Source organism: Fundulus heteroclitus, chromosome 22 (genome assembly GCF_011125445.2).
Source record: "Fundulus heteroclitus isolate FHET01 chromosome 22, MU-UCD_Fhet_4.1, whole genome shotgun sequence".
Taxonomy (NCBI): Eukaryota; Metazoa; Chordata; class Actinopteri; order Cyprinodontiformes; family Fundulidae; genus Fundulus; species Fundulus heteroclitus.
This window is the reverse complement of record NC_046382.1, coordinates 16,363,572-16,390,564: the sequence shown is the minus strand read 5'-3', so window position 1 is coordinate 16,390,564 and position 26,993 is coordinate 16,363,572. Positions and strand designations below refer to the sequence as shown.

The window sequence follows — 26,993 nt, the reverse complement described above, 5'->3', positions numbered from 1 at the left end:
TAGAGGTAGTAATAAAAACCATTAAATGAGAAGGTGGGTCCAAACTTTTGACTGCAAAAAAGGAACTAAAAGTAAATCAAATGTTCTTTAAATTATTGTATTTGTCTTTAATTTGAGCAGGTAAATAAGATTATCTACCACTAAAATTAGTATTTTGATCCCTAAAATAAGATAGTTAGATATACTGCACTTGAAATAAAATGACAAAGAAGAGTTGTTCCTATTTTAAGTGCAGAAATCTTATTCCATTGGCAGATCATTTAAATTTGCCAGCTCAAATCGGGGACAAATACACTAATTACAAGAGACATTTTACTTACTTTCAGTTCCTTTTTTGCAGTGTGCATACACTATTATTGCCTAAACAATCACAGAGATGGATATTTTAATGTTTATCACATATTGGCCAGGTAATTCAAAATAAATGGAGCCAAAGAAATTTGCAATAACAACAATCTGTTACAAGATAACGAAAAGTGCTGCGAATTAGCAGTAGCTATTGCACTATGACGCCAATATGGGGCTGCTGTCATGTTCAGTTTGTCGATGTCGATGTGTGTCTGTCCCTACCAAAAACATTGTGTCATTGTCATGCATATGCAAAACAATGATGCAAATAAATCTCCAAAAGAAGCACGAGAGAAACGAAACCTGACTTCCTCACTGTCTGTTGACAGCCTTTCTGGTACAGCATCCGACTGGTTTAAATCCTATTTAAAGGACAGAGACTTTTATGTGTCAGTAGGTAACATTACATCAGAGACAACAAAAATCACATGTGGGGTTCCCCAAGGGTCCATGTTGGGTCTCCTCCTATTCATCACCTTACGTGATCCCTCCAGCTCAGATCATAAAAAACATCAGATACCATAACTATGCAGACGACGCAGAGCTTTACATCACCATGTTACCAGGTGACAATAAACCCGTTCAAAGAACATTTCTGGAATTAAGGGACTTAATGTTTCAGCAGGATCTCGAAAAACTAATGCATGCCTTTATTTTTAGTCAAATTGATTACTGCAACTGTGTTTTCACTGGTCTGCCAAAACATTTGATCAGACAGCCGCAGCTGATCCAGAACGCTGCTGCCTGCTTCCTCACTAAGACTAAGAAAGTAGAGCACATCACCGCAGTTCTAAAGTCCTTACACTGGCTCCCTGTATCTCAGAGAATAGACTTCAACATACTTCTGTTGGTCTATAAATCCCTGAATGGTTTAGCACAAAAATACATCACAAACATGTTATCAGTGTATCAACCCTCTTCTGGTTTAAGTCTACTCTGCATACCTAGAACCAGAACCAAACATGAAGAAACAGCATTAAGTTCTTATGCTCCATCTATCTGGAACAAACTCCCAGATAGTAAAACACTGTAAAAGTGCTGAAACCCTGAGTTTCTTTAAATCAAGGTTAAAACCTATATGTTTAGAATTGCCTTTAAAAGTTAATGTGGACGTTTGTAGTTCAACTTGTCTTATATCTTAACCTGCTGCTACTATTTCACTGCAATGTGATTTACTCTGTAATGTTTACCCTCTGTCTCTGCAATAGTTTTTCTTTCCTCTGTAATGTTTTCTTTTCTTTTTCATGTACAGCACTTTCAATCGTCTGCTTTTATGATTTCCAGCCAAAGTGGTTAAATTGGACTGAGATGTGAGATGTTGGTTGGCCAAGTTGGTTTGCCTTTCTTGAAGAAACGTTCCAGCACTCTTGCTGGGAGCAAAGGTGCAGGAGGTGCATTACAATCCTGAGAGCAGAAATTAATGCAATTTAATTTGGATTAAAGGAATAAGAAAAGTGTCTGAAATGTAAGTTTCCACCTTTATGTTTACCATGGAAAGTGATACTCCTTTAACTGACTCCATCCATTGTCTATATCTGCTTATGTTTGCAGGATTAAGGGGGGTTGGTGCCTATCTCCAGTGAGAGGGCTCCACTTGTTTAGCCCTTAAATACATTTTGTTGTATACCCGGAGTCTCTAGGAATGCAGAAAATTTTATTTTTTTCTGTCCAGGCACTGAATAGATATCTTGATATTCTGTTTGGGTCACACTTTTCAGGGCTTTCAGTTTTCTCTATTCTGTAGCTGCTAAACAAGGCCATGGACTTCCAGGTTATCAATTTTGTGAATCTGACCATTTTATTTTATCTCTGCAATTTTGTGGTCCAAGCTGAAGGATGTTGAAGCTACAGGTGGATAAGTCAAAATGTTCAGCTGGTCATTACACCGTCCGGCCTGGCATACTACAAAAATGGCCCCATGTAGTGGACTGGAACACTCTCTGACCTGGAGGGGGGGGGGGGGGGGGGGGGGGGGGGGGGGACTTTGATGTGCCTCCTTTAGATTTAAAGGTACAGCACCAAAATGAGTTGCTGCCAGATGCACCTCAGAACAGGGGCAAAAGAGGGGCTGGGGGTAACAATAGCAAGGAATTGAGACCGAACCATTGCAGATCCTCAATGGAACGCAATATAGACCACAACTGAATTATGAAAAAGGGAGACATTGAAAAACATATGTCTCCTTTAAAAAGGTTCATTGGAATGGGATCAAATGTTCCAGCAATATGTTTGTTGACCTATCATTCATTGCTGAATGAATTACCCAGAATCAATGACTGCTTCTCTTTACCCCACTGTAACCTTGTTTTTTTTTTCTATTTAATGATGGTTTACATTTGCCTTTATGTTTTCCTCAGCTAAAGTCTTATAGTTTCTTACAGGCTCTTGGTTCTGCACAGTTGTCTTTCATTTATTTTATTGTGCACATTGCTTTGACTTTTCAGTACTGATGCTTTGATGTCTCTCTTTGTCTCTTGTCTCTTTCCCTTCTCAGTTTGTTTTTGTTCTTTCTCCAAAATCCAGATACAGCTGATTTGATACAGACAATATATTTTGCTACACTCTGTGTTGATTTACTTCTTGAAGGAACTTTAAAATCCTTTCCACAGGTTCAGGTGACAGCTTTATTGTTGGGGCCATGACTTCTGTCAGCCGGTGAAAGGAAAGAGCTCATTAACGCTGCAATTGCTTTTAACTGCATAGATCGGTGCAGCTGTAGGCCTTAAAAAAAGAAAAAGTTTGATTGTTTATAATTCACAAAATCAGAAAGTCCAGCTGTTACATATTGTTTTTGTCATATCTATTCTTTTAATTGATAACTTGACCAGACCCACTTTGCTTTTTATCTGCTGACTTCCTGCCTGATCGATCCTCTATGCTCCAGATTGACATGGAGTCAGTGTGGTGAGCGGCAAAACTAGAACAGCCACGTATTTTCGACAAATGGCAAGCCTTGGTGCATATGGATGCTTCAGAAAGGCAGCGCGGCACACCGGGTGGAACCGGTCTGATTAACTAGAGTTGCTGTTATCCGCTCTGAAGGTGCTGCACAGCCGCATCATGGTGTTTCCACATTTAGTGGAACCCCGGGGGAACAGGTGAACACCATGCAGGTAATTAAGGTCAGCACAGGTGTAGCTGCTCCACTAATTAACTGAGGTGCGTGGAGCAGCGCAGAGAGTGGAAAACAGCAAGTCAGCCCAAAAGACAACAGAAGACAGGCAGGAAGCATGACAAAAACAGTGCAAATTTCTGCAATGAGATTTTATCTTTAAAAATCAGTGAGGATTAGCATAAAAGATGTGAGTCTTTGATTTTTAATAAGTAAATACAAAATATTAAGCTGTGTTACAAAACAGCAGCAGAATTTAAATTTGGTTTTAGTTTTTCATATTTAAAATAATAAAAACATTCCGGTGTTCCTCAATTTAAGCTTGCAAACCAGTGCATACTTCCCGCAAGGACGTCACTGCCTCACGCTCATCTGTTTTCGACTACAAAAACATCTTGTGTTATAAAGTAATATTTAGTATTTTAAAAACAAAATCCAATAAGCAATTATATTTGGTTTGCTTGTCATTACCTTTTTCTGATGAGAGAAGCAAATAACAAACATACACAAATACAGTTTAAACAACAGACAAACCTGGGTTAATTTAATTTAAAATAATACCAAAGGTTATTCACTGTATAATCCATTAAACAATCAATGGGCAGATTTCTTTTTCTATGAGGTTTTTGTCCGTCCGTCCGTCCGTCCGTTGTCTTCCGCTTATCCGGGGTCGGGTCGCGGGGGTAGCAGCTTCAGTAGGGAGGCCCAGACGTCCCTCTCCCCAGCCACTTGGGCCAGCTCCTCAGGAGGAATCCCAAGGCGTTCCCAGGCCAGCCGGGAGACATAGTCCCTCCAGCGTGTCCTGGGTCTTCCCCTGGGTCTCCTCCCGGTGGGACGTGCCCGGAACACCTCTCCAGGGAGGCGTCCAGGAGGCATCCTGACCAGATGCCCGAGCCACCTCAACTGGCTCCTCTCGACGTGGAGGAGCAGCGGCTCTACTCTGAGTCCCCCCCGGATGACTGAGCTCCTCACCCTATCTCTAAGGGAGAGCCCAGACACACTACGGAGAAAACTCATTTCAGCCGCTTGTATCCGGGATCTCGTTCTTTCGGTCACGACCCAAAGCTCGTGACCATAGATGAGGGTAGGAACGTAGATCGACCGGTAAATCGAGAGCTTCGCCTTTTGGCTCAGCTCTCTCTTCACCACAACGGATCGGTACAGCGCCCGCTTCACAGCAGACGCTGCACCAATCCGCCTGTCGATCTCCCGCTCCATCTTCCCCTCATTCGTGAACAAGACCCCAAGATACTTGAACTCCTCCACTAGGGGCAGGACATCCTCCCCAACCCGGAGAAGGCACTCTACCCTTTTCCGGTTCAAGACCATGGTCTCGGATTTGGAGGCACTGATTTTCATCCCGGCCGCTTCGCACTCGGCTGCGAACCGCTCCAGTGAGTGCTGTAGATCACGCCCTGATGAAGCCAATAGGACCACGTCATCCGCGAATAGCAGAGACGCAATCCTAAGGCCACCAAAGCGGATCCCCTCAACACCTTGGCTGCGCCTAGAAATTCTGTCCATAAAAGTTATGAACAGAATCGGTGACAAAGGGCAGCCTTGGCGGAGTCCAACTCTCACCGGAAACGAGTCCGACTTACTGCCGGCAATGCGGACCAGACTCTGACACCGGTCGTACAGAGACCTGACAGCCCTTATTAAAGGGTCCGGTACTCCATACTCCCGGAGTACCCCCCACAGGATCCCCCGGGGGACACGATCGAATGCCTTCTCCAGATCCACAAAGCACATGTAGACTGGTTGGGCAAACTCCCATGCCCCCTCAAGAATCCTGCTGAGGGTGTAGAGCTGGTCCAGTGTTCCACGGCCAGGACGAAAACCACACTGCTCTTCCTGAATCCGAGATTCGACTATCCGACGGACCCTCCTTTCCAGAACCCCTGAATAGACCTTACCAGGGAGGCTTAAGAGTGTGATTCCTCTGTAGTTGGAACACACCCTCCGGTCCCCCTTTTTAAATAGGGGGACCACCACCCCAGTCTGCCAATCCAGGGGAACTGCCCCCGATGTCCACGCAATGTTGCAGAGCCGCGTTAACCAACACAGCCCCACAACATCCAGAGCCTTAAGGTACTCAGGGCGAATCTCATCCACCCCCGGAGCCTTGCCACCGAGGAGCTTTTTAACAACCTCGGCAACCTCAGCACCAGAGATGGGAGAACCCGACCCAGAGTCCTCAGGCTCTGCTTCCTCAATGGAAGACGTGTTGGTGGGATTAAGGAGGTCTTCGAAGTATTCCGCCCACCGACGCACGACGTCCCGAGTCGAGGTCAGCAGCACACCACCCCCACTGTAAACAGTGTTGGTACTGCACTGCTTCCCCCTCCTGAGACGCCGGATGGTGGACCAGAATCGCTTCGAAGCCGTACGGAAGTCTTTCTCCATGGCCTCTCCGAACTCTTCCCACGCCCGAGTTTTTGCCTCGGCGACCAGCCGAGCCGCCTGCCGCTTCGACTGCCGGTACACATCAGCTGCTTCCGGAGTCCCACAGGCCAAAAAAGCCCGGTAGGACTCCTTCTTCAGCTTGACGGCTTCCCTCACCGCTGGTGTCCACCAGCGGGTTCGAGGGTTGCCGCCACGACATGCACCGACAACCTTGCGGCCACAGCTCCGACTAGCCGCCTCAGCAATAGAGGCGTGGAACATGGTCCATTCAGACTCAATGTCCCCCGCCTCCCTCGGGACGTGTTTAAAGTTCTCCCGGAGGTGGGAGTTAAAGCTCCGCCTCACAGGGGACTCCGCCAGACGTTCCCAGCAAACCCTCACAGTACGTTTGGGCCTGCCCGGTCGGACCGGCTTCCTCCCCCGCCATCGGAGCCAACTCACCACCAGGTAGTGGTCGGTGGAGAGCTCCGCCCCTCTCTTCACCCGAGTGTCCAAGACATGCGGCCGCAGGTCAGATGAAACGACAACAAAGTCGATCATTGAACTGCGACCTAGGGTGTCCTGGTGCCAAGAGCACATATGGACACCCTTATGCTTGAACATGGTGTTTGTGATGGACAATCCATGACGAGCACAGAAGTCCAACAACAAAACACCACTCGAGTTCAGATCAGGTGGGCCATTCCTCCCAACCACGCCCCTCCAGGTCCCACTGTCATTGCCCACGTGAGCGTTGAAGTCCCCCAGCAAAACGAGGGAGTCCCCAGGAGGGGCACTCTCCAGTACCCCTTCCAAGGACTCCAAAAAGGGTGGGTAATCTGAACTGCTGTTTGGCGCATAAGCGCAAACAACAGTCAGAACCCGTCCCCCCACACGGATGCGGAGGGAGGCCACCCTCTCGTTCACCGGGGAAAACCCCAACGTGCAGGCACCGAGATGGGGGGCAACAAGTATGCCAACCCCAGCTCGGCGCCTCTCACCATGGGCAACTCCAGAGTGGAAGAATGTCCAGCCCCTCTCAAGGAGACTGGTTCCGGAGCCAGAGCGGTGCGTCGAGGTGAGTCCGACTATCTCTAGTCGGAACCTCTCAACCTCGCGCACAAGCTCAGGCTCCTTCCCCACCAGAGAGGTGACATTCCACGTCCCAAGAGCCAGCTTCTGCAGCCGAGGATCGGAACGCCAAGGTCCCCGCCCTCCACTGCTACCCGTTACACATTGCACCCGACCCCTTTGGCCCCTCCGATAGGTGGTGAGCCCATCGGAAGGGGGACCCATGTCGCCTCTTCGGGCTGAGCCCGGCCGGGCTCCATGGGCAAAAGCCCGGCCACCAGACGCTCGCCAACGTGCCCCACCTCCAGGCCTGGCTCCAGAGTGGGGCCCCGGTGACCCGCGTCCGGGCGAGGGAACACGAGGTCCAACAATTGTACTCATCATAAGGGGAGTTTTGGGCTGCGCTTTGTCTGGTCCCTCACCTAGGACCTGTCTGCCTTGGGTGACCCTGCTAGGGGCTTAAAGCCCCTGACAGCATAGCTCCTAGGATCACTGGGACACTCAAACCCCTCCACCACGGTAAGGTGGCAGCCCAGGGAGGGGCTGCCACCTTTTTGCCAGGTTTTTGTAAATCATGCAAAAATAAATCCATAAATACAAAATCATCTTACGTTGAGGTTCAAAACTGTATAATATAGTGGCTTAATGTAGCTAATATAACCAAAACCAAGACATTAAAATTCAATTACCAAATAAACTGAGTAATGAAAGGTGACATTTTTTCTTCAAAGAAATTCTTAACAAATCCAATCTAATAACAATCTAGGTAGCATTTGTAATGTTCACATTTCATACAAAATGTAGTTGTTTGTTTCACTGTGTCGCCATTTTAAAAAATCTCACGTTTGTTTTATCTTTTTAGTATAGTTAATGTGCTTGCATAAGACAACTGTAATGTACAGGGATATCTTGATAAAAAATACTTGTATTTATTTTAAGCTTCTTTCAACACTAGAATAAGTAGTAGTTTTGTCTACTTAAAGATTAATATTTACGTTTGTCGACGTCATTTTTACATTTTGTCTGAATTATAGGACATATTAATATGAAATTCTGATGATACGCCATCACTGCGTGGTTTTATTTTTATGATATCCTTTTTTATTTTTATTTTATTTATTTATTCATTTTTCTTTTCTTTTTTTTTTGTATCCTACGTGGGAAATACGTTTTAACATCTTTACCATTTGTCTGTTTTAATGAATTATGGATGCTGTTGCGCCCTCTCGTCCACGTGCACCGATGTTTGGAGACCGCACTTCCTTAGCAACGACTTTCTGTACCCGGAAGTACTTCGGTGTGCTTCAGCTAACTAGCTATGTGCTGTTCTGGGGGGAGAAAGTGTGAAAATAAAGTTCATTTCGATTAAAATTATGAGTGCGGCAACTGTACAGGTGTCTCGCACCCTTGTCCGGTAAAATGAATGCGAGGAGTCAATTGCGTCGCAGACATGAGAGGAAGAACAACTGTAAGTCTAAAGAATGTTGTTGTGCTAGCAAGCTTTTGGCTAACACGCTAAAGAAAAAAAAAACACAACTATTTGCTAAAGTTTAAATAACTTATTTGTTCGTCGTGTATTTTTATCCGTCAAACAGGCATGTGAGACACAAAAAGCGGATGCGTGCGTTACGACGGAGACTGTATATGCTTGAAAAATATTATTAACTGCTTATAAAGTTACTGATGACGTACATTTATACATAAAAATTGATGTTTCAAAGATTTTAGCCATACACATCTTGATTGAAAGATGCATTTGATCCGCCAAATGCAGATAGAAAACGAGTTTGGTTATTAAAAGACCATCTGCACGGAATAGTTTTAATAGTTATTTTGATTTCTTCTCAGTAGGACTCTAAATATCTGCCTGTGGCTTTGTGGATAGTGTTATTATTGACTACTTTGGCTCAGTGCTGCATGCAAAAATCCCTTTATTCAGACAAATAATTGTGCTTTATAATTCAATGTTAATCTATGCATTTTTGATCCTCTCACAGGTATGCTACTGAAATGCTTTAGTTAAGGCTGTGTGACAGGCAATGATATGCTTGTGAAGTTATGCAGAGGTTATGGAAAGTTTAACTAATTGCGATGAAGAGGAGCAGCCTTCATCTGGGATGACCAACTCCTGGTCCAAACAAGAAGCTTTCAGGGGTCAAATGCCAAAATGTGCTGGTGGATTTGTCCTGGTGCACGCAGGTGAGTCCAGACAGCACTAAAATAAACAAATAAAACATTACACCTTGTCCCATGTGAACATAGATTACAGAATCTCTGCTGGTGTGGAGTACTGCAGGTTGTTAAACCTCCATGTTCTTTGTAATCATAGAACATAGAAAAACAAAAACAATGAAAAATAGGTTTTTCTTTAGAATTGTATGGACCATTTATTTCTTTATACTTTGTTTTCAAGAAGTCAGGTACTCTCCTTAATCATAGTTCCCCCAAGTTTTCTAAAGGTCTTTGAATGTTATTTATTGGTTCGTTGGCTAATTTTTTTTTATGCACTGTGCATAATTTTTTTTATTGCCCCTTGTATTAGATGAATTCTATTAAAACACACAAAAAATAAAATCAAAATGTTTTGTATCTACCAATAGCATTGATGTTCTTTTTGCTTTACATAATATCCTAATCATATTACAGGCAGTTTAGTCATTTCCTTAGATTTATAATCAGATTTCTTAAAAGTTTTTTGTTGTTGCTTGCTTTCAGGTGCAGGATATCACTCAGAATCTAAGGCAAAGGAGTATAAGCATGTTTGTAAAAGGGCCTGCCAGCGGGTAAGTTTACTTTGCACGCCTTAGGTTACCCTTACACTGGATGAAGACCCAGTTGCAACGTAAAATGTCAGAAGACAAATGTCCTTTGCAAAATCTTGGAGAGATCTTCCTGTGCTAGTTTATTATGGTGCTGTCAGTGTGGATTCTGCGTTGAGTGTAGTTGCAGTGGCATCATATCCATGATGTGGTGCCTGTGTACACCAGTGAGCCGTGGTCTTCAAGAACATTATTAAGCCTAAACTACAGCCCAATCGTAGCGTAGCATCATGCTTATGTGGCGTTAACTTCAAGATTTTTACCCCACCCTTTGTAGTCCAAGACATTCCTTGCAGATTGCAGCATGAGGCAGGGTGGAAGTTTGAGGGAGGATTGTTGTAAGAAGATGGCATTAACAATGTGTGCAGGAGAGTATATGCACTCTTTATCTGGGGTAAAGGCAACCTCGGTGAACTGAGTGATCAATTATCAGTGCAATAAAACATTGTTTTTCTCCAGTAAGATGTTATAAAACATTTCTTCGCACTCACGTAAAATATTTTAAGCACAATTCCTACATTTGCTTAGGCTTTACTTTTCAGATGCTTTCTTGTTTTTGTTGCGAAAAGCATTGTGGTTTTCTCAAAAGGAGAGAAGTCCTCATTCTCTGTCAATAATAATGATCTGATAATGACGGGGTTTTGCAAAAGCTGAATGGATGCAATGCGATGTGTTCACTGTTTTTAAGTTGTTATCTTTTCCAGGCTGTAGACCAACTGAGAGCAGGGGCGCTTGCAGTGGAGGCCGTGACTGCTGCTCTGGTTGAGCTAGAGGTTGGTTGAATAAAAATTATTTTATAATTTAAAACCTGCTTGCAAAATACCGCTGCATTTAGCAATGCTTCATGTATAGGATGTAAAAGGGGGAAAATGCATATGCATACATTTTTATCCAAACAGCTTCTGATAGGTTTGTGACACATTCATGCATAAACAATTGGAGTAATGCAAATGACATCCATGCTCTTCTTTTTTGTAGGTATCAGATGTGTCGTTTCATATCATTACCACCAAAGTTGCCTTTTTATCTCCATCCTGCCAAGTTTGAAATGTTTTGTCCTTCTCTACATTTGGTTCACCAGGACTTATGGCCCCTACAAACAGAAAACATGCATGTTAGGCGCACTGATGATTCCCATTAGACTGTTGGAGGAAGTGTGTTTGACAGTACAGTAGTACATTTTCTTTGGGGTTAGTAATAGTGCAAAATAAAGTATTTTATGGCTTTGATTGCCATTTTATAAGGCGTGATTTTGAAATGTTTTGTCCTTCTCTACATTTGGTTCACCAGGACTTATGGCCCCTACAAACAGAAAACATGCATGTTAGGCGCAACAGTCCGCCATTAGACTGTTGGAGGAAGTGTGTTTGACAGTACAGTAGTACATTTTCTTTGGGTTAGTAATAGTGCAAGATAGAAGTATTTTATGGCTTTGATTGCCATTTTATAAGGCGTGATTTGGTATTAGAGCATCAGGGTATGGTAGCTCTGTTGTAAAATTACCAGTAAGCAGTTCATGCCTAGATTCTGTCATTTGACGTCAGGTTGAATGAGCAAAATAAATAAATAGTGTTATTTTTGTTAAATACTAGGACAGAAATAATCTAACATACTTAAGGATAAAAAAAGTGTTATTTTGACAATTTCCTTCTTTATTAGCAGCTTATAAAAAGGATAAAGCCAGTTGAAATATTATCTTAGAGAAACAAGTGATTTCACTTTATTTATATGAGCTTCTTGATCTAAATGTTGTTAATTTTTCTACTTTCTGTTCATGTTAATTCCCCTCAGGATTCTCCTTTTACAAATGCTGGCATGGGCTCCAACCTGAATCTGTCGGGGGAAATTGAATGTGATGCAAGCATCATGGACGGGAAGTCTCTTCATTTTGGCGCAGTTGGAGCCATTAGCGGTGAGTTTTGACTCTGAACATGACGTGTGTTTTGACATACTTTCCAGTCTCTCACAGCAGCTGCAGCAGTTTATACCACAGCATTTAGACGCTGATTCTACATCTTGACAACAAGCTAGAAATGATCTATTACTGTGTGTATATAAACCTGTATTTTCACAGCTTGATTTCCTTCAGATTTACAACAACAGGGTTTTTTTGTGCCAAAACGTATAATTCGTTCCAAACTACAGTCGGGGGGCCGGTTGACTCCTAGCACTTAACGTTTAGTCCAGCAGACAACAGATTGTTTTCGTTACCTGTCGGCATGATGTCAACTAAATTTGTACCTGATTATTTGTTTTACCAAGACATGAAACAAATACTTGCCAACATGTGTGTTTCATAAAGTTTCAGCAAGATGTGTTTAAGAAAGACTGCGGCCACTTCAGCCTTCACAGGTGTTCCAGTAGAACAATGAGGGGGGAGCAATGCATCAGCTTATACATTTAACACATTTTTCATGACATACTTATTTAATTTACTCCACTGGACTTAACCAGGCAGACATAAACTCACATTGTGGGTGTCGTTTCTGTTGCCTCCGCATAGTTTTTATATTTGTTTATAATTTTCTAACTGACTCACACTTCTTTGCAAGACCTTTGACACCTTTTGAAGTTTTTAAAAATTGCGTCACGTTACAAGCACAAACTTCTGTTTGTTTTATTGGGACTTTTTTTGTTTTTATTTTACGTCTAAGACCAAAAGAAGTCCTTTTGAGGTTTGGGTGACGTTTCCATTCACCTCTACAAAATAGCTCAAGCTCAGTCAGATTGAATGAAGAGCGTCTGAAAACAGACTTTTCCATTTTTACCACAGATTGTTGAATTTATGTCTTGACCTCAACTAGGACATTCAAAAACATGCTTCGCACCAATATGAAAATTTTGGCCAATTTTGATATCCGATATTAAAATTACTGTTATGTTCGATTACTGATATTTACCGGTGTGTGTGTGTGTGTGTATGTGTGTATACACACATGCATTTACGTTTCTGTGAAGGTCAGGTTTTGTAAAAGTTTGAAAAACTGAAAAATCTGCTTGTTGAATATTTTTAATGTGAGTTATAGTCTAGACTTGCACACTGCTTTTTAAAAAAAACCACAGTCCTGGCTGCGATGCATCTCTGTCACATGACCGAAGGAAAACCACACGACCAACCCCCTCCCCCTCTTTAAACACAGGTACAAAGTGAAACTAGATGGAAATAAACATCGGTTGTTAGTATCAGCCCAGTTTTACTTGTCAGACCAATACTGATATGTTAAACAATGACTAATATTGGCCATAACCGATGTTAATGCAGATATCTACTATTCAGTTGTAGGTCTTGGCTGTTTAATGGATGTTTGGGGTGATTGTCCTTATAGAAGGACTTTGTCCAAATCTGACTTCTTTTAGAGCCCTGTAACAGGTTTCCTTTTAGGATCGCTCTTTTATTTAGCCCCATCACTCCATCCTCCCTTCAACTAGCTTTGTGTAATAAAAGCATTCCCACAGCGAGATGCAGCAATCCTCATCTGTCACTATTTTGTGTTAGTTTTTTTTTTTTTTTCAATCTTTAAAGGTTTTAATGTGAGAAAATGTGGGACATTTAGGGGGGTTACATTATTTTGCAAGGCACTATAGCTGAAGGATTGCACGACACTGTAAAGCTGTGCTTGAATGAACGACCTCCTCTGTTCTAAGTCTTTTCTTCCCTTTCCCTCAGGTATAAAAAACCCAGCCTTAGTTGCAAACTGTCTCCTGGCTGAAGCCCAGAAAGGGAAGCTCTCAGCAGGCAGAATACCACCCTGGTGACTATTAAGGCTGATGATTAAAGATGGGAATCTTGGCGTTTCGCTCTTAGTTAATTTTGCTGTCTTTTTGCAGCTTTTTAGTGGGGCGAGGGGCTCGCGATTGGGCAGTCAGCCATGGCATACCTTCATGCCCTTCAGAGAAAATGGCAACAAGTGAGTATCGCAAAACTAATTTATAAAACACAAAAATGAAAAAAATTCAAAACTTGGTTTATAGTAAATAAACCATCAACTCAAACCCAATGAAACAAAACACCTGATTTATTTTATCTGGAGGCAAATGGGTCGCATCATTTTGTCCCATTCAGAGTTCAGCTTATCTGCGTACAAGAGGAACAAGCGAAAGATGGAGCTGGCGGAGAAGATGGACGCAGGACAAAACCAGACAAAGAAAAAACGACAATCAAGTGAAAACGTGAGTTATTTGCTGTCCAACATGGAAGGAGACTCTTCCCTTAGAACAGAGTCTTGTTTTCCAGCTGTCACTCTGTCACTGACTGCATTAGAGCAGCAGAAGGGAGAGGTGCTGGAAATCAGTTTTCTTTTGCAAACTATGATTACCGCTCAGAAAATATGCGCTAATCAAAACGGCTTCCCAGGCAATCATTTGACTACACGTAAAATTGCACCCAATTCAACTTTTTTTTTTTTCCTCAATCATCAAGAAGCTGTGAAGAAGCTTAATGATGCTGTTAGAAAACCCAGAAAGGTGCCAGCACCATCTACTATAAAGGATTTAACTAGGAGTGCATTTGAGAGAGGCCGGTCTCATTTCCTGTCCAGAAATGAACTGCTTGGTTGAATTTAAGTAATTTTAAATCTAAATCTGCCAGGGGTTTTAATATATTTGGCCTCATCTGTATTTACCCAAATGGCTAACAGTTGTGTAAATCTAGCAATTCGTTGGTTTCCTGCTCGGTCTTTCAGGAAGGAGTACAGAAAGAAACATGAGGTTTGAAAAGGCTAAAGCTTTGACAAAATCAAAGGGGTATGGTTTAGTGACGGGGATTTTCAGGGGTCACTTAGACGGGTGACAGCGGCACACGACTGGTGGCTAATCTGCGTCTCAGTGCCTGTTCAACATGCCCTCACCGTGGATAGAAGAGGGCGGGAACGTTTATCTTGGCTGTTAAGTTTAAAAAAAAACATGCAACTTGCAAATTTGATAGATATGGCTTTTTACTGTATTTTGGGTTAGTACAGCTACATCATACCATATTTTTTGGACTATAAGGCACACTAAAAATCCTTAAATTTCCTCAAAAATGTATGGTGCGCATTATAATGTATGATTACTATAGTTGTTGTGCTTACTGACTGATTTTATGTGGTACAATGCTCTCAGAAATCTGTTAAAATGTGTAAGTATGACTTTAATTAGCAACAAAGCCACTCCGCTCAATGGATATTCGGAGCATTACGGTACACTGTGTCACTACCTGATTGGACCCCTGAGCTGTCTACAAGACTGCCTGACTTTAAAGTCTAAACTAGAAGTTAATTCATGTAAGGCAGCCCACACGCCAACAACAGTAAACCAAGTAAGTTAATTTAATATAAAAGCGACGTTTATTTTGGCCTTATGTTTGAAACAGGGCAGTGTTGTTAACTAATCTGTCCTCCCGACAGACGGATAGCTCTACATAGAATATTTAATGCGCCTTATAATCCGGTGCAGACTATGGTCTGAAAAATACGGTAGTTCACTCCTAAAATTTTCAGTCTGAAAGAAAACACAGTTTTTCTGGCATGATTGTTTAATTCAGGGACCAATAATTCAGTGATGAATCCTTGTGTCAAATGCTTGGTGTTCCTGAAAGGCACAGAGGGAATGTTTGTTGTTCTTTACCAAAAGGCGTGACCTATTTAAAGATTAACATGTGCCTATTGAATATAAGAAATTGTTCTCGATTTTAGCTTGTTGCATTTGAGATACATTTACATTTGATATGAAATACCCAGACAAAAATATGCCAAGCTGGCTTGTTTTTATGTTGTGCACGGTGTTTTATTTTTGTCTTTTTTGCCTCGCTGACTTGTTGCCCACTAATAAATTCTCCTTTTTCCCGTTTTTAATTCATGGAGCTGAAACACCTGCGTATTGATGGTGCCGCGTTAAACTTTTCACAGACTAACACATTTTTGCATATTTTTTGATTTTTTTTGCAGCCTTCGTTTACAGGGAAAGTAAAAGGCACAGATGGTGGCTTTTAATTTTAAGATAGCTGGCTCTGGCCTTAAAGCCCCAGAGACACGAGTGATTCAGGAGAGCAGATGATGGAGGACAAACAGCGTTGCGTTGTTTTCTTGCTTATTTCCTTTTTATTCCAAGGTGCAATCAGAGTATTTAGGTTCTGGTGAACGTGGAATTACGATCATGCGTTATGATGCCAGTTTGTCCGTTTTAACATCCAGAATTTCATTCATCGTCCTCTCTGGACTCACAAACAAATCACTTCCAACACAAACTGCAATCAGAGAGAGAAAGAGCCGGTCTAAATTACAGCAGAGCATTTTTATAAAAAGATGATGGGTGAGAATAGAGGATTCAGGAAATATTCAAACTCCATTTCATTTTAGCAAACTCTGAATGAATGTCTGGATTTTTTTGCCCAAATTCTTGGGTGATTGCCTTCATTTATGTACATTTTCTGTTAATGCACGTGATTTGTCTTTCCTTCCTGGTGTGGTGCAGGAAAACGGCTCAGGGTGCCTGGACACGGTCGGAGCTGTTGTGGTCGACTCGGAGGGGAACGTAGCTGCAGCCGTGTCCAGCGGTGGTCTGGCTATGAAACATCCCGGCAGGGTTGGCCAGGTAGGGGCGCCCTCCTCTCATGTCTGCTGTCTTCACAGACTTATTTCATTTATAAAAAAGTATTACACCACCCAAAACAAAAAATGCAGCGTTCTTGCAAAAAACATTCCTTCCCTGACATTTTCCCCCATATTGCATTACCACAACCTCAAAGTATTTTATACATTGGACCAACATAAAGTGGTGCATGACCAAATAACAAAAACAACATAAATCATGTAATAAATTACGTTTCATGCTTTGTAGACTCACCTTTTGCTGGAATGACAGCCTTGTCTCTTTCAGGGTATGTCTAACAACTTTGCACATCTAGAAACTAAAATATATGTTAATTCATTGCGATATAGCTCAAACTCAGTCAGATTTGATGGGGACTGTCTGCAAGTACCAGTTTTCAAGCCTTGCCAAAGACTCTGAATTGTTTATATCAGTGGACTTTGTCTAGACCAACCTAGAAAGTGATTATGCTTTAGTCTAAACTGGGGGTCTTTAACCCTGGTCCTCAGGAGCCACTATCCTGCATGTTTTACACGTCTCTGCTCCACCACACCTGAATCAAATGATTGCTTAGACTTAGACTTATAGACAACTTTATTTGTCATTTTGTTTGCACAGAGTGTGTACAGAAATTTTGTTGCATACAGCTAATTTTGTTGCATACAGCTTGTACAGTATACAGTATTACAGTATAAAGTGCAGCAGTGATTTAAAAGTAAACAATTTAAATGTAGACAATGCAGGAGAAGTCACAGTGTACAGGTGAGTGTTTTTAAAAAAAATACAATTTGTATGTACAGAATTTGATTGTGCAAAGGGCATTTGTGCAAGAATGCATTTAAAAACTAAGAGTTCGGCAGCATTTGTAATCCTAGATGGAGATGCAATGATGTGAATGTTGTGCAGACCTCCTCAGCAGCCATCTAGGGCTGCACACTCCTGTTAATCACCCCTTTATTTAGATCAGATGTGGGGATGGAGGGAAACGCCTAAAACATGCAGGAGTGTGGGTCCTGGGGAACAGCGTTGAAGATCATGGTTTAAATCGTTTAATTTTAGCTCTAGCTGCATGGTTAAGATTGCTGTCTTGCTGGAAGATGAACCTCCGCCTCAGTCTTAGGTCTTCTGCAGCGCCAAACAGGTTCTTTAACCACATTCCCTATCCCTGCTGAAGATAAACACCTCAACAGCATGATGCTCCCACCACTATGCGTCACGGCGATGCTGTGGGATGCTGTGTTCAGTGGGTTGTGCTGAATTTTATTCAGGAATGCCAGATTAAAGGGGCCTGAAAGCAAACGCATGCCACATTTTTTGGATATTTATTTGCAAATATGTCGTAAGCCGTTTATTGTTTTCATTCCCACTAAACTATTATGCACTAATTGGTGCTGGTCTGTCTAAAACACATAGAGGTTTGTAGTTCTAATCTAACATAACAGGAAAGGTTCAAGGGGTACGAACAGTGGTCAGATGGGCTATAAATAAAAACAAGTGTCATTTTAAAATTATTTCAGCGTCCCTGGTACACAGGGAAAAACACAACTAAAAATAAGTCAAATCTTTATGAAATTGGTGCATTTATCCTTGATTTTAGCAGGTAAATAAGATAATTTGCCAATGGAATGAGATTTTTACACTTAAAATAGGAACAACTCATCTCTATCATCTTATTTTAAATGCAGTATATCTAATTATCTTATTTTAGGGGTGAAAATACTCACTCCATTGGCAGATCATCCTATTTACCTCCTACAATCAAGGATAAATGCACTAATTTCAAGAAAATTTGACTTATTTTTAGTTCTGTTTTTGCAGTGCAGTGTATAACGTGCAGTTAGGTCCGTCCGTCCGTCCGTTGTCTTCCGCTTATCCGGGGTCGGGTCGCGGGGGTAGCAGCTTCAGTAGGGAGGCCCAGACGTCCCTCTCCTCAGCCACTTGGGCCAGCTCCTCAGGAGGAATCCCAAGGCGTTCCCAGGCCAGCCGGGAGACATAGTCCCTCCAGCGTGTCCTGGGTCTTCCCCTGGGTCTCCTCCCGGTGGGACGTGCCCGGAACACCTCTCCAGGGAGGCGTCCAGGAGGCATCCTGACCAGATGCCCGAGCAACCTCAACTGGCTCCTCTCGACGTGGAGGAGCAGCGGCTCTACTCTGAGTCCTCCCCGGATGACTGAGCTCCTCACCCTATCTCTAAGGGAGAGCCCAGACACACTACGGAGAAAACTCATTTCAGCCGCTTGTATCCGGGATCTCGTTCTTTCGGTCACGACCCAAAGCTCGTGACCATAGATGAGGGTAGGAACGTAGATCGACCGGTAAATCGAGAGCTTCGCCTTTTGGCTCAGCTCTCTCTTCACCACAACGGATCGGTACAGCGCCCGCTTCACAGCAGACGCTGCACCAATCCGCCTGTCGATCTCCCGCTCCATCTTCCCCTCATTCGTGAACAAGACCCCAAGATACTTGAACTCCTCCACTAGGGGCAGGACATCCTCCCCAACCCGGAGAAGGCACTCTACCCTTTTCCGGTTCAAGACCATGGTCTCGGATTTGGAGGCACTGATCTTCATCCCGGCCGCTTCGCACTCGGCTGCGAACCGCTCCAGTGAGAGCTGTAGATCACGCCCTGATGAAGCCAATAGGACCACGTCATCCGCGAATAGCAGAGACGCAATCCTAAGGCCACCAAAGCGGATCCCCTCAACACCTTGGCTGCACCTAGAAATTCTGTCCAGAAAAGTTATGAACAGAATCGGTGACAAAGGGCAACCTTGGCGGAGTCCAACTCTCACCGGAAACGAGTCCGACTTACTGCTGGCAACGCAGACCAGACTCTGACACCGGTCGTACAGAGACCTGACAGCCCTTATTAAAGGGTCCGGTACTCCATACTCCCGGAGTACCCCCCACAGGATCCCCCGGGGGACACGGTCGAATGCCTTCTCCAGATCCACAAAGCACATGTAGACTGGTTGGGCAAACTCCCATGCCCCCTCAAGAATCCTGCTGAGGGTGTAGAGCTGGTCCAGTGTTCCACGGCCAGTAGGTAAGTTTCTTTAATGAAAGTTTTGACAGAATATCTTGTTCCTGTGTTTGACGTCGGCTCTTCCACGTCCAGCCGCGTCCTGCTACTTTTTTTTGTAATCTTTCTGAGACGTGTAATCTCATAATCAGCATCTTCCATTTCAACCTAAACCTTTGGACACATGGCTGCTTTTGATATGATGCCTAATTCATGGTTAAATCGTCCCGGTCCCGGTCCCTGGGGCAGCAAAGCAGAACATTTCCACCATTGTGACCATTCAACTCTGTACGATGGTCTTCTCTGAAACGCCGCCTTTGATGCCGGCGGTCGCCGTCGCCAAATAACTGTCTTTGATTTAGGTTTCCAGAACAGAACATCCCAACAGGCCTGGTTTGTGTTTGTACCGGGTTCATTGGCAAACTGTTATGGTACTCTAATGTTCTTTTTGGACAGCCCTGAAGCAGCGATGCACCGATCAGACCTTTGTGGCCAATTTTCTATCTCCGATTTCATAAAACTCCTAGAGCTGCCAATACAGATTTTTATTTCTCTTTCAGAGCCAGCTAGAACTGGCAAATCAAAGCTCTGGGCTGGTCAGGTGTTAAATAATGCGAGGGGGTCACCAGTAATTGCCCGTTGCATCTCAAAAACTCAAATAAGGCTTCTTCCTGGCAGACATAGAGCGCATAGAGGGTCCTTGATGTTGACAGAGGCAAAGGTTAAAGGTCACCACCAGTGGATTTATTTATTTAGAATAACGTGGACGACGTCTTTGTAAAGCCCTCGCCTGATTAAGAACGAGTAGTTTTTCCTGTTATTACCTTTGAGCCTGTCAGGATACGGTCTCATGAGAGCACACACACACACACACACACACACACACACACACACACACAAAAAGCACTTTGATTCAGAGGTCTGATGGAAACAGCAAAGCAGCTGTTCTGGTTTCATCCGTCCGCCGCCAGAACGTCCTTACGCAATAAGCTGCCGGCGCACTCGTTTAAATGTACTGAAACTGTGCGGTTCATATTTTTCATTTCTCAGTCCCTAAGATGTAACCGAGCAATGCACCTTTGGAAAAGCTTGAACGCAGCAGCTGGGAAGTTTCAGCGAACAGCTGTTACCACTAAAGTCCCACAGCTTTCTCTTGGCCCCCTTTTTTTCTCTCCCCCCCCCCCCCCCCCCCCCCCCCTTCCTTTGCTTTGTTAGTCTAGCGCTGCCTCAGCCTGATGTAATAACCCAAATAAACTTCTGGTTCCTAATGGATATTGCCTAAATTAATGGGACTTCCTACTGAAGAATGATTTACCCATGTACTAAATGTCTTTGTTTAATGTGATTACAAATGTGTGTGCGGTAAATGTTTTAGTTTGTGCCAGTTACAAGAAGTACTGCCTTTTTTGTTGTTGTTGTTGTTGCTTTGTTTTTTATTAACGTAGCACAACTGGAAAATGGCTGCAACGTGGAGCTTAAAAGGATAAAGTTAGCAGCATTGTCAGCCTAATTAGCACCTTTAATGTTAAGCAAAGCTTGTAATCAGCTCTGAGTCTAGAATGCGGTTAATTACTCTTGCCTTCTTTTTTTTATTTTTATGCCAAAGGTAACATTTAAGGGTTTGTAATATTTTTTTCCCATTAAAGCTAATTCAGCAAACCCTTTTTTTTTATTATGTAAGAAAGTCTTATTTCTTTTCTTATTTTTTTTTTAATCCTAGGCTGCTCATTATGGATGTGGCTGCTGGGCTGAAAACGCCTGTAACATGAACTCTTACTCTACAGCAGTGAGTACCTCAGGTATAACCTCATGTTCTACACAACTTTGCATTTCTGTGCTACAATATACAACGGTGCAGGGGTTCTGCTCTTTACAACTGGTCTTTGTTTAGGCCGTGATATCAAGGCCAAAAAAAAAAAAAAAAAAGCTTTAAACTTTTGCTTTCCGACGACCTCTAACTTTTTCTGTTGAGTGATTCTCATCAGTCACTTCCTGAGCTGATTGAGTCATCATACTCCGCTCTTAGTTAGCCAGCTGCATGCCAGGTGCTTTGCAAAGCTCTTTGGATTTTTAGGCCTTTGACAGGAGACACCTGCTGTAGATATAATGGAAGGAGCACCGGTGTGATGGAAAACTCACTAAGAATAGTTACCTACAAAAGTAATTAAGGGCCGATCTGAAAGAAAAAGCATCATCTAAATAAGCCAATCGGAATATTGTGATTGGTTTAAGCTCAGTCGGAATGAAAATGTATTCCCAAATCAGAGGGCTAGTTTATACCGATTGATAATCCAACCAACGTGCATGTAAACGACGTAAACGTGATGTATTTCCGCGTTGTTGAGTGGCGGAAATGCATCAGGAAGCAAAACTGTCAGGGCTCCCGATACAACTTTTCTATTAGAAACATTAAAATAGCTAAAAATTGGTATTTATTGGTACCATGTAATGCAGGGTTGTCAAACTCATTTCTATATGGGGCCACTTTGGCGTCATGAAGTCATTAAAAGGGCCGGTTGCATGTGTATAGATTTCATAATTTCATTCCAGTTCACATAGAAGTATAAAAAATGCACAGTAACATAAAAGTAGCATCTTAGGCCCAATTTATACAGTTTACCTGAAAAAAAAAGTTGATATTGGGGTGAGTTACACTTTAAACTCATCGTTCTTTTTGTCCTTTTGGTCATTTCTGGGTTGTTTTAATGTGTTGTGGGGAAACTGACATCTTGTGGCAGGATGCTGTTACTACACAGTTAAAAAAAAAAAAACATTCCCTACAGGAGGCACAGTTTTAGCCACTTTATACACTTTAAAAGGATATATGCCTCTACTTTATGACATGATATGCCTCTTTTTGTGGCTCCTGAGGGCCGTATAATTTACCTTGACGGGCCGGATTCGGCCCGCGGGCCTTGAGTTTGACACCTGTGATGTAATGTTTCAACCATAATTAAAATCTGGTGCAAGTCCAGCCTGGGCGCTCTGAGGACAAACTAAACTCGTATAACACTGCTTTGTTTGCTAATTTTTGTTGTTCATCAAAGACGGAAGTTCTTCTTCTTCTGTGGTTTATTTAGAGAATTTTGATGTCAGAGTGGTTCTATTCTGAATAAAGCCAGGTGGATGTACACGCACATTATGATCGGATTAATTGATTGTGTGCCCATATAAATGATATAATTTTATTTAATTTTTTTGTTTTATCCTAATACATTTGAATCCGATCGTGACATTTTGTGCATGTAAACATAGCTGCTGACAGCTAAACCTTCATTTGGGGTCTTTATGTTTGGACTAAAGACTTAAGATTTGTTTATTTGTGAAAAAAAAAAAATCCAAAACTGCAGCAGATCAGATGTTATTTATGCATCAAGGTTAACATTCATTGTACATTAACTGGCGTTTCATCCAGATATTGGTCTTTATTAATTACTCTGTACTCAGCCGTCCCTGTTCCGTGTGCATGTTCTCATTTGCATCAAAATCGGTACAAACTGACCAAGAGGTTCCCCTTCCAGCGTGACAGCGACCCTAAACATACAGCCTGAGTTACAATGAAATGGCTAGGATCCAAATACAGTGTTGGTTAATTTCCTGCCCTAAATCCAGTTGATAATTGAGGGAAAAGCTTAAAAACTGATGTTCACAGACTCTCCACCCAGTCTGACTGAGCTTGAGCTATTTTGCAAAAAATAAAAGCTCCGTCTCTAGATGTGCAAAGCTGTTAGAGTAAGAGCCTGGAGGGCTTTAGGAGTGCAGCGAAAGGAGGGTTTACAAAGTATGAACTCGAGGGGGATTATTACTTTTGCACGCTACACTTTTTCAGAGTTTTATTTCTTTAAAAAAAAAAAAAAAGAAACCCAATTAATGTTTTCCTTCCATTTCATCAATATGCACTAATTTCTGTTGTTCTATTGGACAAAATTCCTATATTATAGATTGAAGTTTGTGGTTAAAACATGACAAAAATATGCACTGAATCTCCTAAGCCCTGGCTTCCATTGGCTTAAGATAATAACAGCTTTTTAGCTTTGTGGGGCCTCTCCATCCTGGACAAAAATTACCATCAGAGAACACCATCTTCCTTCTTTTTAGTCCAAATGCAACATTGGCAAATGCAACACCTGAAAGTCCGCTCCCCTTTTAGCTTCAAGAACCAGGTCTACGCAGCTCCGTTTCAAATTTTTACTGTATAAAAGAAAGTTTAAGCCGTCTTCTCAGATGCATAGATGTCTGCAGCGCGGCTTCTGGGGAACATTAGAAACCGTTTGATGTGGAGCCGTAGCCTAATGCGCCTCAGTGCAGACGAGCTGTTTTGATCAGACCGGGTTTATGCACTTGGACCTCTTAATACGTCCTGAAATTTTTTTCAGCTCAAACTTGACTGGTGCAATCCACAGCAATCAGTTGTTTTTAAAAGTGGGGGAGGAAAAAAAGCCCCAATAAACATTTCAAACTTTAGACTTTTGTTTATGTAACGCTGGTTGTTAAGACTTAAACTGTACTTTGGCTGCTGCTGTTGTCTGGCAGGTTGTGGCGGTTTCCTCACGCATGGTGTGTATACAGGACTGTCTCAGAAAATTAGAATAGTGTGATAAAGTTCTTTATTTTCTGTAATGCAATTAAAAAACATGAAATGTCATACATTCTGGATTCATTACAAATCAACTGAAATATCGCAAGCCTTTTATTGTTTTAATATCGCTGATTATGGCGTACAGCTGAAGAAAACTCAAAAATCCTATCTCAAAATATTAGAATATTTCCTCAGACCAAGTAAAAAAAAAATTATAACAGCAAAACAAAATCAAACATTTGAAAATGTCCATTAATGCACTCAGTACTTGGTTGGGAATCCTTTTGCACAGATTACTGCATCAATGCGGCGTGGCATGGAGGCAATCAGCCTGTGGCATTGCTGAGGTGTTATGGATGCCCAGGATGCTTCAATAGCGGCCTTTAGCTCATTTGCATTGTTGGGTCTGGTGTCTTTCAGCTTCTTCTTCACAATACCCCACAAATTCTCTATGAGGTTCAGGTCAGGGGAATTGGCAGGCCAATCAAGGACAGTAATGCCATGGTCAGTACACCAGTTACTGGGAGAATCTTATGTCGTCTCTTAACCACTACCATACTTGTGATTTAGTTTACTGAACCAAGCTGAGTGTTTTTCAAGGCTCAGGAAACCCTGCAGTGTTTCGAGTTAATTAGACGATTCAAGTGATTAGTTGAATGGCCTACTAGTATACTTTTTCACGATATTCTAATATTTTGAGATAGGATATTTGGGTTTCTTAAGCTGTAAGCCATAATCAGCGATATTAAAACAATAAAAGGCTTGCGATATTTCAGTTGATTTGTAATGAATCCAGAATGTATGACATTTCATGTTTTTTAATTGCATTACAGAAAATAAAGAACTTTATCACAATATTCTAATTTTCTGAGACAGTCCTGTATTGGTCTCTTTTTGAACATAGAAGATGACAAAGTGTTTTACTTGCTGTCTGTCTGCGGGTCAAAGGTAGTCTGGCTCAACGGTGCTGGTCTTATCTGCCTTTCGGCTGATCCGTCGTGTACCTGTTGCTTTCGCTCCGCGAGCAGCATCAGGGCACGGCGTCAGTGGAGGGCTGTGTTGTTCTTTTTCTTTTTTTTTCTTTTTTTTTTTTTTTGTTTTCTCTGTATCTCGGTAGATCAAGTGCATATGTCTCCCCTTGTGCGTCTTTTTTTCGCTTCACCCCGTCTTGCTATATTGTGGCTTCTTTGCTTTGATGTAACCAACACAAAGCCGGTCTTATGGGTTTGAAAAGCGCAGTGTGGGTTCCAGCGCAGCACCTGTTTTTAATTTCATAGCTTGAAAGGCGTTTCCATCAAAAGAGACAGAAAAACAATATCTTTTAATATGACACAAGGAGTGTGATCCTTACCCTTCATGTCACCCCCCTTTTTTTTTTTTTTACTCCACAAAAAGCCACCACCTCTTCCTCTTCCTCCTCCTCCTCCTCCGGCCGCCTTTGTCTACTCCCGTTTTCCATTTCAGTCGGATTTCTAATATGTGGCTCATCTGGGTCATAGTTTTACTACTTCATCTGGTCTTCACTTTGCTGTGGCCACTGAGGCATTAGCTCAGAAGCAGATTTGATCCACTGTTGCCAGCTCGTTTGTTTATTTATTTGTTCTGTTGCATTTCTGAAATTTCCATCCAGCTCTTCGTGCCACCTGGACGATCTCTGGTTTCTTTCTTCTGGAAGGCTCGGCGGTTAAAATGAGGAGAAGTTGGCGAGTGCGGCCCTCGCCTTTGCTCGAAAAAGAGCTGGAAATGGCTGCAGGCGCTTGGTCTGCGTAGTTGCTAACCTGCATTTTGTTCTGTTGTAGTTACCTGATGTTTTATGGGAGCTTTAATTTGGATTTACAGAAACAATGAGGCTGAGTTATTCCTCAGCTTTTTACCCGGGTTTTCACAAGCGCGCTGTCGTCAGATGGGTTTTGTTTTCACTTCCAGAATCCGATTCTTTTTTTTTTTTCTCTGTGGCCGTAAGCTTTACTTTTCAGGTATTTTTTGATAGCTTTCGAATCGTATACTTTGATACAGGCAAGAAAACATTTTCAATTTTATCTTAGTGCCTTTTGTTGTTAGAGGTAAATAATATTCAATTTGAAATTTTGTATTATTTGCCTTAAATTTAGCAGTGGTTAAGGTGAGTGATTGTGGAGGTCAATGCATGCTTTATATATTTCCTGCTGTCCCTAAATGCTTTGCAAAGTCCTACAACTCTCCTTCCATCATAGCCCTTCTACAGTATGATTGGAAAACTTTTGAATAAGATACTAGAGAAAGTGACTGGATTTTTCTCTGGCTATATGCTAAAATGAATGCGGTGATGCCCCTCCCCCACATGTTGCTGCACACTGCTAATCACCTGGCTTAAACAAGGGCTCTAAACCTTCTTTTTTTTTGGTTTTGCCTTCAAGACAAACACAAAAACCAGTCTGTGTTTTTTTTTTTTTTTTTTTACATATTTATGGAATGGTCCGACTTTTGATTTCAGAAATATGCAGCATATCCTAAATTTATCTTTAGGCAGACATTGAAGTTACCAGACCGTTGCTCAATATATGTATGAAAAGAAGAGAAATTGGCTTAGTTGTATGAGAGAAGATTTCAACTTCAACTAACAAATAAATCACAGTATGCGTTTTTTGTATGCTATGATAGGTGAATCTGGATATAGTAACTTCTTTTTTTATTATTGTGTTCCCAGGTTTTGCGCTCCCACTGTTTTTATATAAAGAGGAAAACATTAAAAAATTCTAACATTTGCACTGGAAATCTACATCTAAATTCAGTTCTGCATTTTTGCTCAATCCTGTGCATCAAAATCCAAGTAAATGCATTTCGCATATAACATTATTTTAACTTTAGTTGAAAATATATAACAAGTTCTTTATTTAAATCGTCAGTAAATATAACAGTTTATTAAAGGGTGTTATACCATGACAACCTCCTACTTGCCCACGCCTATTTAGAACAAGCACCGCGTCAGACACTTCTGGTTTCCTTCTGGAGTCGCATAAAGCGTATTCTGCTCGGACATGTCTGACTCTGCTCACTTATCAGGATTCTTTTTCTACGTACACCCACAAAGAAAGAATTGGTAGCCATTCAAA

General features: G+C 42.1%; 1 protein-coding gene across 4 annotated transcripts in view; it reads left to right on the top strand.

The window, feature by feature from the left end:
* The first annotated feature begins 8,176 nt into the window (after nt 1–8,176).
* The window catches only part of tasp1 (taspase, threonine aspartase, 1), a 37,632-nt gene continuing 18,815 nt past the window's right edge, over nt 8,177–26,993 (top strand). For 2 of the 4 annotated variants that reach the window (XM_012874857.3, XM_036126575.1), the window contains exons 1-10: nt 8,178–8,384; nt 8,914–9,115; nt 9,632–9,699; nt 10,440–10,508; nt 11,527–11,647; nt 13,403–13,487; nt 13,564–13,643; nt 13,799–13,905; nt 16,186–16,305; nt 21,043–21,121. In XM_012874857.3, the coding sequence (XP_012730311.2) occupies nt 8,986–9,115; nt 9,632–9,699; nt 10,440–10,508; nt 11,527–11,647; nt 13,403–13,487; nt 13,564–13,643; nt 13,799–13,905; nt 16,186–16,305; nt 21,043–21,121 (859 nt within the window). In that variant the 5' untranslated portion in view covers nt 8,178–8,384; nt 8,914–8,985. Of the gene's footprint in view, nt 8,385–8,913; nt 9,116–9,631; nt 9,700–10,439; nt 10,509–11,526; nt 11,648–13,402; nt 13,488–13,563; nt 13,644–13,798; nt 13,906–16,185; nt 16,306–21,042; nt 21,122–26,993 lie in introns of all 4 variants that reach the window. The other 2 variants (XM_036126576.1, XM_012874856.3) reach the window with 2 other exon arrangements.